This window comes from Pelobates fuscus, chromosome 1 (genome assembly GCF_036172605.1).
Source record: "Pelobates fuscus isolate aPelFus1 chromosome 1, aPelFus1.pri, whole genome shotgun sequence".
In the NCBI taxonomy this organism is placed as follows: Eukaryota; Metazoa; Chordata; class Amphibia; order Anura; family Pelobatidae; genus Pelobates; species Pelobates fuscus.
The window spans coordinates 646179-659160 of record NC_086317.1 but is presented as its reverse complement, the minus strand read 5'-3'; the positions used below and the strand labels follow the sequence as shown (position 1 = coordinate 659160).

General features: G+C 47.5%; 1 protein-coding gene across 2 annotated transcripts in view; it reads right to left on the bottom strand.

Moving 5' to 3' along the window:
* Positions 1 to 6461: 6461 nt before the first annotated feature.
* Positions 6462 to 12982, bottom strand: part of SLC37A1 (solute carrier family 37 member 1) — a 66303-nt gene continuing 59782 nt past the window's right edge. For both annotated transcript variants that reach the window (XM_063445514.1, XM_063445505.1), the window contains exons 19-20: positions 9693 to 9757; positions 6462 to 6879 (exon numbers count right to left, since the gene is read on the bottom strand). In XM_063445514.1, coding sequence (XP_063301584.1) covers positions 6864 to 6879; positions 9693 to 9757 — 81 coding nt within the window. In that variant the 3' untranslated portion in view covers positions 6462 to 6863. The remainder of the gene's footprint in view (positions 6880 to 9692; positions 9758 to 12982) is intronic.

Here is a 12982-nt window from a genome sequence, read left to right as displayed (position 1 = left end):
AGGCTGTGCGGCGGGACCCTAGATGTCCAGCTAGCGGAACATCATGCCCTATCCGCAGAATCTCCTGCCGGTATTTTGCGGGCACCACCAGCAGTCGATTCGGCGGATGGGCAACACTTTTCTGGGACGGTTTAGGGATCCTATATAACCTGTCCCCCACCTACTCATACCGCTCCCCATCTACTCCTTCCTCTCCAGTATCTGCCCTGTCTCTATACTTATGGAGAGTCGGATCTGCCTGGGTTTCCCTCCCAAACTCCTCTGGGGAATCCCAGCTAACAAAGGTCTGTCCTAGGGTATCAGTCGGGGAATCGGGTCTTACCTGGGTCTCAGTAGCAGGTGGGCTGGTTCCAGCAGCACGGGTAGTCACTGGGTTGACATCAGCAGGTCCCATTGGAGCGTATGCAGAAACCAAAGGGGCCAAATCATTCCCAAGTAAAACATCAGCAGGCAAGTCTTTCATAACCCCCACATTCACATGTCCAAAGCCCACTCCCCAATCCAAATGAACCCAGGCAACAGGCAAACGGAACACGGCGCCTCCTGCTACCCTCACTGCTACAGTATTTCCAGTATGCTGGTGTTCGGAAACAAGGTTCTTTTGGAGTAAGGTCATAGTGGCTCCGGTGTCCCTCAGACCAGTGACCACTTTACCATTCAGCTTAACGGTCTGTCTGTGCTGTTGGTGGTTATCCTGCTGGGCTGCTTGCACTGGTTCTGCCTCAGTATACCCCAAAATTCCTCCTGCTCAAAACAGTGAGCAGAAGGCTGGGGTGGCTGCTGATTTCCGCCGGCTGGTCTTCTCCACGACTGGGCTTGGCTGGAAGTGTTCAATGGGCACTCCGGTCTCTTGTGCCCCAATTGTTTGCACCCGTAGCACCGGATCTGCTAAGAGTAATCCCGGGCGTTGAATCGGGCTGGCTGAACATAATTGTTCGCTGGTGGCATGGTGGGGGTGCGTTGTGCTGGGGGGTGATATACAGTAGTGGTTGAAGGCAGGGGCGTATTAGCCGCGAGGCAACCAAGGCATTTGCCTTGGGCGGCATTTTCCAGGGGGCGGCAAAAAACGCCGCCCCCAAATGCCCAAGGCAAATGTCTTGTTAGCCTTGCGGCTAACAGACATGCTGGGCTGGTTGCTGGGCGGCCGGCGAGGGAGCTCTTCCCCTGAGCTCTCTGCTCAGCTCCCTCGCGCGCCGCCCGCAGAGTGAGACTGGGAGCCGGAATATGACGTCATATTCCGGCTCCGCCTCCCAGCCTCACTCTGCGGGCGGCGCGCGAGGGAGCTGAGCAGAGAGCTCAGGGGAAGAGCTCCCTCGCCGGCCGCCCAGCCTGCCCGCCAGTGCCGTCCTGCAGCCACTGGACTACCAGGGAATGGGAGAACCCCCCCACCCCCAGCATTCCCAAAGGTAGGGGGGGGGGAGTAAATAAAATAAAAAAAATAATGTGTTAATGTGAGTGTGTGTGTGTCTCTCTCTGACTGTGTGTGTCTGATAGTGTGTGTGTCTGTTAGTGTGTGTGTCTGTTAGTGTGTGTGTCTGTTAGTGTGTGTGTCTGACTGTGTGTGTCTGACTGTGTGTCTGTTAGTGTGTGTGTGTGTGTGTGTCCGACTGTGTGTGTTTGTTAGTGTGTGTGTCAGACTGTGTGTGTTTGTTAGTGTGTGTGTCTGACTGTGTGTGTTTGTTAGTGTGTGTGTTTGTTAGTGTGTGTGTGTCCGACTGTGTGTGTTTGTTAGTGTGTGTGTTTGTTAGTGTGTGTGTCTCACTGTGTGTGTCTGTTAGTGTGTGTGTCCGACTGTGTGTGTTTGTTAGTGTGTGTCCGACTGTGTGTGTTTGTTAGTGTGTGTCCGACTGTGTGTGTTTGTTAGTGTGTGTCTGACTGTGTGTGTCTGTTAGCTAGTGTATGCGTATCTGTCAGTGAATGTGTGTGTATTTAGAAGGCGGGGCAGGGGGGAAGGGTTGGGTGGGGGTGGCGCGCGCGCGCGGGGGGGTGTCTGAGTTTTGTCCTGCCTAGGGCAGCACAAAACCAAGATACACCACTGGTTGAAGGTGCTGCCGGTTTGTACTCCACTCGGGTAGGGACCTTGGCTGCTGTCTGGTCCAGCTTCCGTGCATCGGTGTACTCATCAGCCAGACGAGCAGCTTCAGGTAAGGTAGCGGGTTTGCGGTCCCTAACCCACTCTCTGACTCCTGCAGGTAACCGATCAAAGCAGTGCTCCAACAAAAACACTTGCAGCACCTCCTCCCCAGTTACCGCTTGGCACCCTGCCATCCAGTGGACTGCTGTGCGGTGTACTCTGCATGCCCATTCCACATAAGAATCGCCAGCCTGTTTGTTAGTGTCCCGGAATCGCCTCCGGTACGCCTCAGGGATAACAGCGTATCTGGCCAAAAGGGCATCCTTTTCTGCCCGGTAACTAGTAATTTCCTCCTCTGGGATGGCCCGAAAAGCCTCACTGGCCCGGCCGGATAACTTCCCAGAGAGGATAGTGACCCATTCTTCTGCGGGTACCTGGTGTAAGGCACACTACCTTTCGAAATCAGCCAGGAACCCGTCTATCTCTCCTTCTGTTTCCACAAAATTTCTAAAAGCAGAAAATGGTACCTTTCTCCTTCCATTATTATTATAAGGTACCTCTGCTGCTGCAGCTCCTCTTCCCTGGAGCGCCTGTTGTGCTGCTACTGCGGCTTGCACTTGAAACACAATATCTGCCGCAGGGTTGGGGCCAAAGTGTGCCAGCCTTATCTGGACTGCCCGGTTAAACTGTATCTCTTCGGGTGTTAATTCCAGTGGGCCCGGCACATTAGCTCTCTCCATTCCCTGTGCTGCATCCATCTCCAATAATATAGCAATAATCTTTTCTTGAGATTACTCGCTGATCGTCCTCTGCGTTCCAATATATCTTTACGGGTAGCACGCCTTAATTCTTCATACTGCATTTCCAATCTGGGATGTGTAGCTGGCCTTCAGGGCGGTGGGATTCATCCCGTCGCTTGCCACCAATTGTTACGACACTCACCGCCAGGGAGATGAAGCCGCCGTTTAGTAGATAATCCCCTTTCTCCAGAAATGCAGTTTTAAATCAGCCGATCATCAAACTCCCGAACAGAGCATACGAACGCGGCAACTCCCGATCAGCAATCCAGTCGAACTCCTTCCACAGCTAAAAATTACGAAAGTACTGTCCCAATAATAAATCCCTCCACAAACGAGACCAAGCTCCGTCTTGAAGGTCAAACAGGAATGTGTTTCATGGGGGCTACCTGCCCGGTATTTATGCGGGTCTCAACAAGGTGGACACTCCCCTAGGGGACCTTGTGGAAGACTGTAAACCGAATTGGACAGTAGCCAATCACAGTGGCTTCAACATATGCCCTTCCCATTATACCCATAAATCCTTCTTCTCTATCCCGGAGATAATTAGGAAGAAACCTAATTATCTCCAAGGATAGAGACAATCGCCATTTTAAAATACAGTAAGAAAAATACATTAAAATACATAACTTGAGAAATACCAAATGCATATGGTTCGTGTAACGTATCCCCAGATAGCCTGGACCTGAGTGCATACTTCTACCGAATAGCGCTCAGATCCGATGTACATAGTTCAATCGCCATGGAGTCAAAGTCTTTCACAAGTCCTTCGGTATACGAACGACTCCATGGGACGGCTATCTGGGTAAAGTCCATACGAACGGTAGAAACTCCCGAACTGACCGGTGTTCGTACGCCTCGACAAAATAGGAGGCGGGCGGCGACTTCCAGCGGTGTTCGGCAGATAAAGTGTCCGTTTTTAGTTTCATGGGATTTGCACCGAACACCGCTGATTCTCCTCGTATCCCAAAATGGCCGCCGCCTCGTGGTCGGCATACGAACGAAGACCACCCGTACGAATGGAATGGAGAGGTGTCTGCGGTTAACCGCAACGTTCTAATTGAGGTCAATAAGTTAACTAGCAGCACACTCCTCTCCTGGGTGGCCGTCCGTTCGGTAGTTTCAATCGGTATTTGGGGAAACACACGAACAGGGGCATACGGACAGGAAATCCAACGAAATCAAGGCAAACAGATGAACCAGCAATAGAAGTCTATACAGATGGATCTGTCACAGTACACTTTACTAGCAACTAAAGATGGACTGCTAAATGCCCAGTCCTACTGCATTAGATGATGTATTAGAGAATATAAATTGATGCACACTAGTTTGCTAGCAATTGGATGTGGGCTGCTAAATCCCCAAAACTACAAAGAAGGATGTTGGCTGAAAAAAAATATATAATAATAAATGCACACTTATTGCTGGCAGCTCAATGTGGACTACTTAAAAACTTGTCCTACAGGGTGTATCAAACAGAGGTACTGTAACGGGACTGCAATATTAAATCCCCAGATCTCCGCTGGTATAGAAGGTAATATCCCAAATCCCCCAGTAACCAGACGAAACACCGTTCAGGAAGACAACTGCCAATTTTTATTGTCGGCTCAAGGAGTAAACTGCCAACTCTCAACTTTTAAAAATGTTCTGCAATGCATTACACACACATACCCTTGGTTCTTAAAGTGGTACATACATATTGAACCGAACGGATACAGGCATTTAAACAGCAGGGAGAAGTTTTAACTGAGGGCCCACCGGAAAATACATGAAAAATCCTTCACAGGTACTATTAGGCTATCCAGAGTAAATTATTGCCATGTTATTGTTTTACAAAGGCATTTGGCTCATAGTCACAGTGTGGTAGTCTTCACTGAAAGCTAGAGACAGTGTAAACTAGAAAAATGGTCAGAGTTGTGGCAACTGACATTTAATATGGATAAGTGCAAGATAATGCATCTTGGACGTAAAAACCCAAGGGCAGAGTACAGAATATTTGATAGAGTCCTAACCTCAACATCTGAGGAAAGAGATTTAGGGGGTGATTATTTCTGATGACTTCAAGGTGGGCAGACAATGTAATAGAGCAGCAGGAAATGCTAGCAGAATGCTTGGTTGTATAGGGAGAGGTATTAGCAGTAGAAAGAGGAAAGTGCTTATGCCATTGTACAGAACAGACCTCACTTGGAGTATTGTATGCAGTCCTGGAGAAGGATATTGATACTTTGGAGAAAGTTCAGAGAAGGGCTATATAACGGAGCTCCCTGTACCCCTGGCTGGGTAGCTCCACCAAGGACCGTTTCCTAGCTGGAACAGGGGACAAACCGCAGCACTTCTGCCTATAGTTGCCGTGGCTTGACTAGGGTCCTGGAACCGTTTCTTCCTGGAGCTGAATGGGGAACTCGCTCTAGACACCCCGCCACACTGGAACAGTGCCCTCCCAGTAACCAAACAACACATAGTTCTGGGAGTACAAGCTGGAATTTCCTGAAAGTCATAGTTTGACCGACCGCATGCATGGTCCCATGGCCAAAACAGTGTCAGAGAATCAGGGCTTGTGGCCGGTCTAGTTCGGTAGTTTAAAAAAACGAACAAACTACCGAACATAGTCAATGTTCTTACCCTGGAGCTTGTTTCCCTTGTTCGTGGGAACGTTTACACCGAACAGTGTCTTTCTAAGTGTTGTAGAACCAAACACAGGCGATGATGGAAGTCCAGTGGTGTTCGGGAGTTTCAGTGTCCGAAAATAGTTCCACGAACTTGACAACCAAACACCGCTGCCAGTGTTCATGCGAACAAGATGGCCGCTACCTCGTGGTTGTCCATAGGAAATGCCGCCACCCAGATGAACACTTAGAACACTACGGTGGAAATTGCTACAAAGTATACAATTAGGCTTAACAAGCTCCAGGGTGGTCTCCGGTTCGTGCGGCTGTTCGGTTCCCGAACCATATAGTCCAAATACACGAACGGAGACTTTTACATTACATTTTACAGGGTCCATAGACTGTGGGCAGGAGGCTGGCAAGCAGGCTCCTCCAGGAGCTCGTGGCAAACTCACTTGGAAAGGAGAGTTTGTCACAGGCTACTAAACTGGCTAATGGATTACAGGATAAGCTTACAAGGAAAGGTTAAAGGATCTTAACATGTATAGCTTGGAGGAAAGATGAAAGAAACATTTAAATACATAAAGGGAATTGACACAGTAAAGGAGGAGACTATATTTTAAAGAAGAAAAACTACCACAACAAGAGGACAGTGTCTTAAATTAGAGGGACAAAGGTTTAAAAATAATATCAAGAAGTATTAGAGGTTAACACAGTAAAGGAGTTTAAGCATGTGTGGGATAGGCATAAGGCTATCCTAACTATAAGATAAGGCCAGGGACTAATGAAAGTATTTAGAAAATTGGGCAGACTAGATGGGCCGAATTATTCTTATCTGCCGTCACATTCTATGTTTCTATGATGACAAACATGCAATAACACAAACACGTGACAGGCAGGTAATGACACACACACGTGTCAGGCAGGTAATGACACACAATTACTGACAAAACAATGACACAAATAACAACCATCACACAGAAACCAGGGGCAATAAATATTTATAAATAATAATGACCCTTCTATGTCACAACGTAAGCTTTATAGTGTGAACACACATCCTTCCTTCACATTGTGAGCTGAGTGCAGTTTGTAAACAAGTTTATAATAATATCTTTATAATAGAATCTTTATATATATATATCCCAATCCTTGCACTGCAGGACGATCCAGTAACAGTCTGCGGAGATCGAGCACTCAGGCAGGTTAATGGCCGCATGTAAGTTTGCAGACATTTATGAATAGATTAACATGGACAAGTCTGGGAGCTCTCTGGAGTGTGACTGGTCATTCGCAGACAGACTGACAGACATGGTGACACAGTGAGAGCAGTCGCGGATTCATTCTTCATTTTGAAGGAGTCGAGAGAAGAGGATGAAAGCCTTCTCAATGTTCTTTCAGCCTATAAATGAATACATATAAGAGTGGGGATTAAAGAAAGGAAACAGGACAACAAATTATTAATTAATAGGGTGAGACTTGAAAAATGGGAAACAAGACAGAATACGCAATAACGGGAGCGATATGGGAGAACGCGTGATAACGGGAGCGATATGGGAGAACGCGTGATAACGGGAGCGATATGGGAGAACGCGTGATAACGGGAGCGATATGGGAGAACGCGTGATAACGGGAGCGATATGGGAGAACGCGTGATAACGGGAGCGATATGGGAGAACGCGTGATAACGGGAGCGATATGGGAGAACGCGTGATAACGGGAGCGATATGGGAGAACGCGTGATAACGGGAGCGATATGGGAGAACGCGTGATAACGGGAGCGATATGGGAGAACGCGTGATAACGGGAGCGATATGGGAGAACGCGTGATAACGGGAGCGATATGGGAGAACGCGTGATAACGGGAGCGATATGGGAGAACGCGTGATAACGGGAGCGATATGGGAGAACGCGTGATAACGGGAGCGATATGGGAGAACGCGTGATAACGGGAGCGATATGGGAGAACGCGTGATAACGGGAGCGATATGGGAGAACGCGTGATAACGGGAGCGATATGGGAGAACGCGTGATAACGGGAGCGATATGGGAGAACGTGTGATAACGGGAGCGATATGGGAGAACGTGTGATAACGGGAGCGATATGGGAGAACGTGTGATAACGGGAGCGATATGGGAGAACGTGTGATAACGGGAGCGATATGGGAGAACGTGTGATAACGGGAGCGATATGGGAGAACGTGTGATAACGGGAGCGATATGGGAGAACGTGTGATAACGGGAGCGATATGGGAGAACGTGTGATAACGGGAGCGATATGGGAGAACGTGTGATAACGGGAGCGATATGGGAGAACGTGTGATAACGGGAGCGATATGGGAGAACGTGTGATAACGGGAGCGCTATGGGAGAACGTGTGATAACGGGAGCGATATGGGAGAACGTGTGATAACGGGAGTGCTATGGGAGAACGTGTGATAACGGGAGCGATATGGGAGAACGTGTGATAACTGGAGCGATATGGGAGAACGTGTGATAATGGGAGTGATATGGGAGAACGTGTTTTAATGGGAGTGATATGGGAGAACGTGTAATAACGGGAGTTGTGGCAAACCTAGCCACTTCAGACTATAGAACTGTGACTCTAAAGGTTGTCCTAAACACTGCTGCCATATTATGTTTGAACGTACTTTGCATTCTGTATTGAAATGTATGTTTGCCTGTAATCCTTATAGCATTCGTATGCTAGCAGCCGAAAGCCGCTAGCATTTACATGGTTGTTTCACGAACAGCAACTTTACCGGCTGTTCGTGAAACGAACTAAGTACCGAATCCAAGCCCACACACTGAGGGTCGTGTGGCACCAATTACCAGATTGCAACGTTGTTGCAATCGGTAGTTAAGAGCTTTCCTGGGTGGCCGTCGTTCGACTACCAACCACGCGGCGGTCGGCCATCTTGGATCCTTTGTCTCCCCAGCGGTATTTTGTCGTCGAGTGCCTGGAACTGAAAATGGCTACTCGACGGCACGAACACCGCTGTACTTCCAGGCCGTTCGTGAGCTCCGGTTCCCCATCGGTGTTCGGTACTTTCAGACGACCTTAATAATAAAGTGTATTTCATGCGGCGTTCGGTTGTTCTAGCTGGGATCTGAGCGGTACTCTCACGAAAGGTGCACTCAGACCCCAGCTATCTACCGAACGTCCGTTCGTCAGAATAACATGAATATTGTACAAGTGGTGAATTTAAATGTAAAATGCCGGTTCTGCTGCACGGAGGGATAATCCACTTAACGGTATATTTCAGTGGGAGTGTCCCTCTCGTGCAGCAGTGCCTGATGGGAGAAATGCTCCAAATGTTAAGTCCCCCATGTAGTCCCTTACTGTATTACCCCTGCTATGTCAGTAAGGAAACCCCTTGCATGGGGACTTGCATAAATACTGGAAGCTGTGAATAAAGACCTCAGTTGACTCCCAGAACTGTGTTTTGTCCGGTTACTGGGGGATTTGGGATATTGCCTTACTTTTCAGCGCTGACTGTGGATTTACCTTTAATACCAGCGGAGATCGTGGGATTTAATATTGCCGCTCCGCTACAGGAGTGATATTGGAGAATGTGTTTTAACGGGAGTGATATAGGAGAATTAGTTTTAATGGGAGTGATATGGGAGGACGTATAATAAGGTAAATGATATGGGAGAATGTGAAATAACGGGAGTGATATGGGAGAACACGTAATAACGGGAGTGATATGGGAGGACGTATAATAAGGTAAATGATATGGGAGAACGTGTAATAACGGGAGTGATATAGGAGAATGAGTTTTAATGGGAGTGATATGGGAGGACGTATAATAAGGTAAATGATATGGGAGAATGTGAAATAACGGGAGTGATATGGGAGAACACGTAATAATGGGAGTGCTATGGGATGTTAGAGAACGTGTAATAACTGGGGACAGATGTTCAGATGATATCAGAGATCATGTAATAACTGCCCTTTAATATGAGAAACATGTAATAACAGAAAAATAGCAGTGGAATGTAACAAAACACGTAATAACAGGAAACTGATAAAACATATTAAAAGGTGAATTACATACAGTTTGATGTTATGAGAGATCATGGGCTGAATTTGTACTGACATGAGATGGGGGAGTGATATAATGATCAGGTAATACACCGTCAGGTGTAGGAATGCCATAACAAACATAAGAGGACACGACATGGACAGAACGATGCTCGTTGGTTACGTACTGTGTCTGAGTCTCCGGACTAGGTCGAATGCAGGTTATTTCCTTCTTAATGAGACGCAGCAAAAACTGTGAAAACAGAAAAGGATTTGCTTGAGCAGACTGAGGAAGCCTATTGTGTATCTGTGTGCCACATAAATTGCGGAGCTCTGAAATTGCCATTTGTTTTATTTCTGAGCCACACATGCAAGTTGTTGGGTCCATCTTATTTGATCTAATATTTATTTTGGTAGAACACTATGGAAGCAGCTCTCTTATAAAACACAAGACGATTAAGAAAAGCAATTGTTGTATATATAACAGAGGGGAGATGGGCCCAGAGCCGGATTAAGGAGGGCTGTCTAGCCTCATGGCATGGCAACATACCTCAATATAAGAATGAAATACTACACCGTATTTGGATTTCAAGCCTTACTCCAGCTGGGACATTAATATGAAGATTGTTAAGATATAAATTACATTTTCACGGTTTGATCAAGTGCCAAGCTTGTTTGGTTTTGCACAGTAGTTGGAATTGGGTGATTTAGGTTCACTTTAAGTGTGATAACAGCTAGCACAACATTCCACATTTTTATTCAAGCCATTTAGAATTGTTTAAGTTTACCAGTACGGATGGTATTCGTGAAAAATTAACATTATTTGGTGTGAGCACGGATCCTACTAGCACTATTGAAAATCATGTCTGGTTCTCCATCCAGCCACTTAAAGCGGCACTGTCATGCCGAACTTACCTTTCCTCAATCTCTTCCTCTTCTCCCCCTCTCTCAGGATCGGTTCTTCTTTTCTTCCTGTCTTCTTTAGTTTTCTTTAAAACCATAAGACAAAGTAGGGACTCTTTGTCTTATGGGATTCCTCCGCTTGACCAGCTCTGACCAGCGGAGGAGCAAAGTGTGCTTCATTTCCGCTGGTCAGAGCAATTTTCCCATGATCCCTAGCTTTCCTCCCTGTTCCCACAATGCTTCCTGTCAGTATTGCCGATCGTCCTGTCACTTAGACAGAACGCCGGCAAAACTGCCGAATTGCATCCTAACAGAATGAGCACTGTTTCTCCATTGGTGTTAGGATGCAATTCGGTACTTTGTTTGTAGCGGAATTTCATTCTAATGAATGAAACTCCGATCCTATTCATTGCCGCGGCTGCATCTTGCAACCGCTTAGTAGATAGCTCCCTGATACCGTGGGAATTAGGGAGTTATCTACTAAAAGGCTGAAAGACCTGAATTGGTCTTTCAGCCAACTTTACTAATACTAAGTAAAGATTACTTAGTATTAGTAAATAATATGCCCCTACTCGCTATACCGCGAGTAGGGGCATGTCTAGTAAGCAGTGAGCAGCCTGTGGCTGCTCACTGTAAAAAACAAAAAAACAGTAGGTCTGTGTCATTTTACACAGCGTGGGAAAGTTCAATTTTCCCACGCTGTGTAAAATGACACAGAGCACTGTGATTGGATGGCTTGAAATCCATCCAATCACACTGCTCTGTGTCATTTTACAAGCGTGGGAAAGTTCTTTGGAATTTTCCCACGCTTGTAAAATGACACAGAGCACTGTGATTGGATGGCTTGAAAACCATCCAATCACAGTGATCTGTCATTTTACACAGCGTGGGAAAGTTCTTTTGAATTTTCCCACGCTGTGTAAAATGACACAGAGCACTCTGATTGGCTTAAACCAACCAATCATTGTGTTCTAAGCCTAATTGCAGGGCGGGGCAAGGCTTTATAAGCCTTGACCCGCCCTGCGGAGCTCAGTATGCGGCGTGCCCTCCATGGGTGAAGATGGATTAATTTTTGTTTGCGCTCGTTTTTTTTTTTTTTTTTTTTTTTTAAAGTGCGACGGGTTTATGGATTTTTATTTGGCCTTTTGGGGGGCTGAAGTAAGAAGAATTTAGAAAAAAGAAGACGTCAAATGGTAAGTTTAATTTTTTTTTTTACAGGTTAGTTATTTTATTCCCCCCTCACTATTTTTAGGGTGAGGGGGGTAGGTAGGGGATAGAATGTTTTGGGTGGGGGGTGACTAGGGGCTTGGGACCCCTAGTCACCTTGATGGGGGGGTCATTTAGGGCCCCCACCCACCGCGCAAGGGTGGGGGCCAGGGGGGGAGGACAGTAGGTCCCCCCCCTTATTGTTTTATTAGGGCCCCCACCCACCGCGCAGGGGTGGGGGCCAGGGGGGCGGACAGTAGGTCCCCCCCCTTATTGTTTTATTAGGGCCCCCACCCACCGTGCAGGGGTGGGGGCCAGGGGGGGAGGACAGTAGGTCCCCCCCCTTATTGTTTTATTAGGGCCCCCACCCACCGCTCAGGGGTGGGGGCCAGGGGGGGGAGGACAGTAGGTCCCCCCCCTTATTGTTTTATTAGGGCCCCCACCCACCGCGCAGGGGTGGGGGCCGGGGGTGAGGACAATAGGTCCCCCCCCTTATTGTTTTATTAGGGCCCCCACCCACCGCTCAGGGGTGGGGGCCAGGGGGGGGGAGGACAGTAGGTCCCCCCCCTTATTGTTTTATTAGGGCCCCCACCCACCGCGCAGGTGGACATGCCCCTACTCGCGGTATAGCGAGTAGGGGTATTGGGGAGATTTTAATCTCCCTTGTGCTATTATGGGGGTCATATTGACCCCCATAGAGTGAGGGGGGGACCTGGGGGGCTTATGAAGTGGTGGGGAGCTCTGCTCCCTGCCGCTTCTATCTGTACATATTACAAGGAGGGAGCTGCACACCGGTAGCTCCCTCCTTGTAATAAACTGAACGAACAAACGAACACTGATACACAGTGTTAGTTTGTTCATCTGATTTTTTTCTATTCATTCATTCGTCTGTCTGATGAATGAATGGATGAAATTCCCGTTCGCATGTCCAGGTGTTTCACTGGGCATGTGCGGGAATCTCAAAGTCTGTGTAGTGTGGGTAGATGACGTGTCCCACAGGGACTTCACCTACCCACACAAAGATGGCGGCGCCCTGAATAAAGATCGGGGCAGAAGATACAGATTTAAAAAGAGGTAATGTGGGGGGCTTAGGGGCATTTGGGGGTGACTAGGGGGTCGATTGGATGTAGTGGAGGCGGGAGGGGGGTTAAAAAAAAAAACGGGATTCGGCATGACAGTGCCGCTTTAAGGGCTAGGAACTCATTCTGCCCAGTTGCCATTTCTAAAGTATAATAACTCATTTATTTAATTTCTTTTTTTTTTTTTTGTTAAAATGTTCTAATTCCCAGATAACACGGGAGCCCTAGCATACACCTCTCCAAAGAGCCTTTCAGAGCACTAATTGCCAAGATTAATTTGTAACATCATT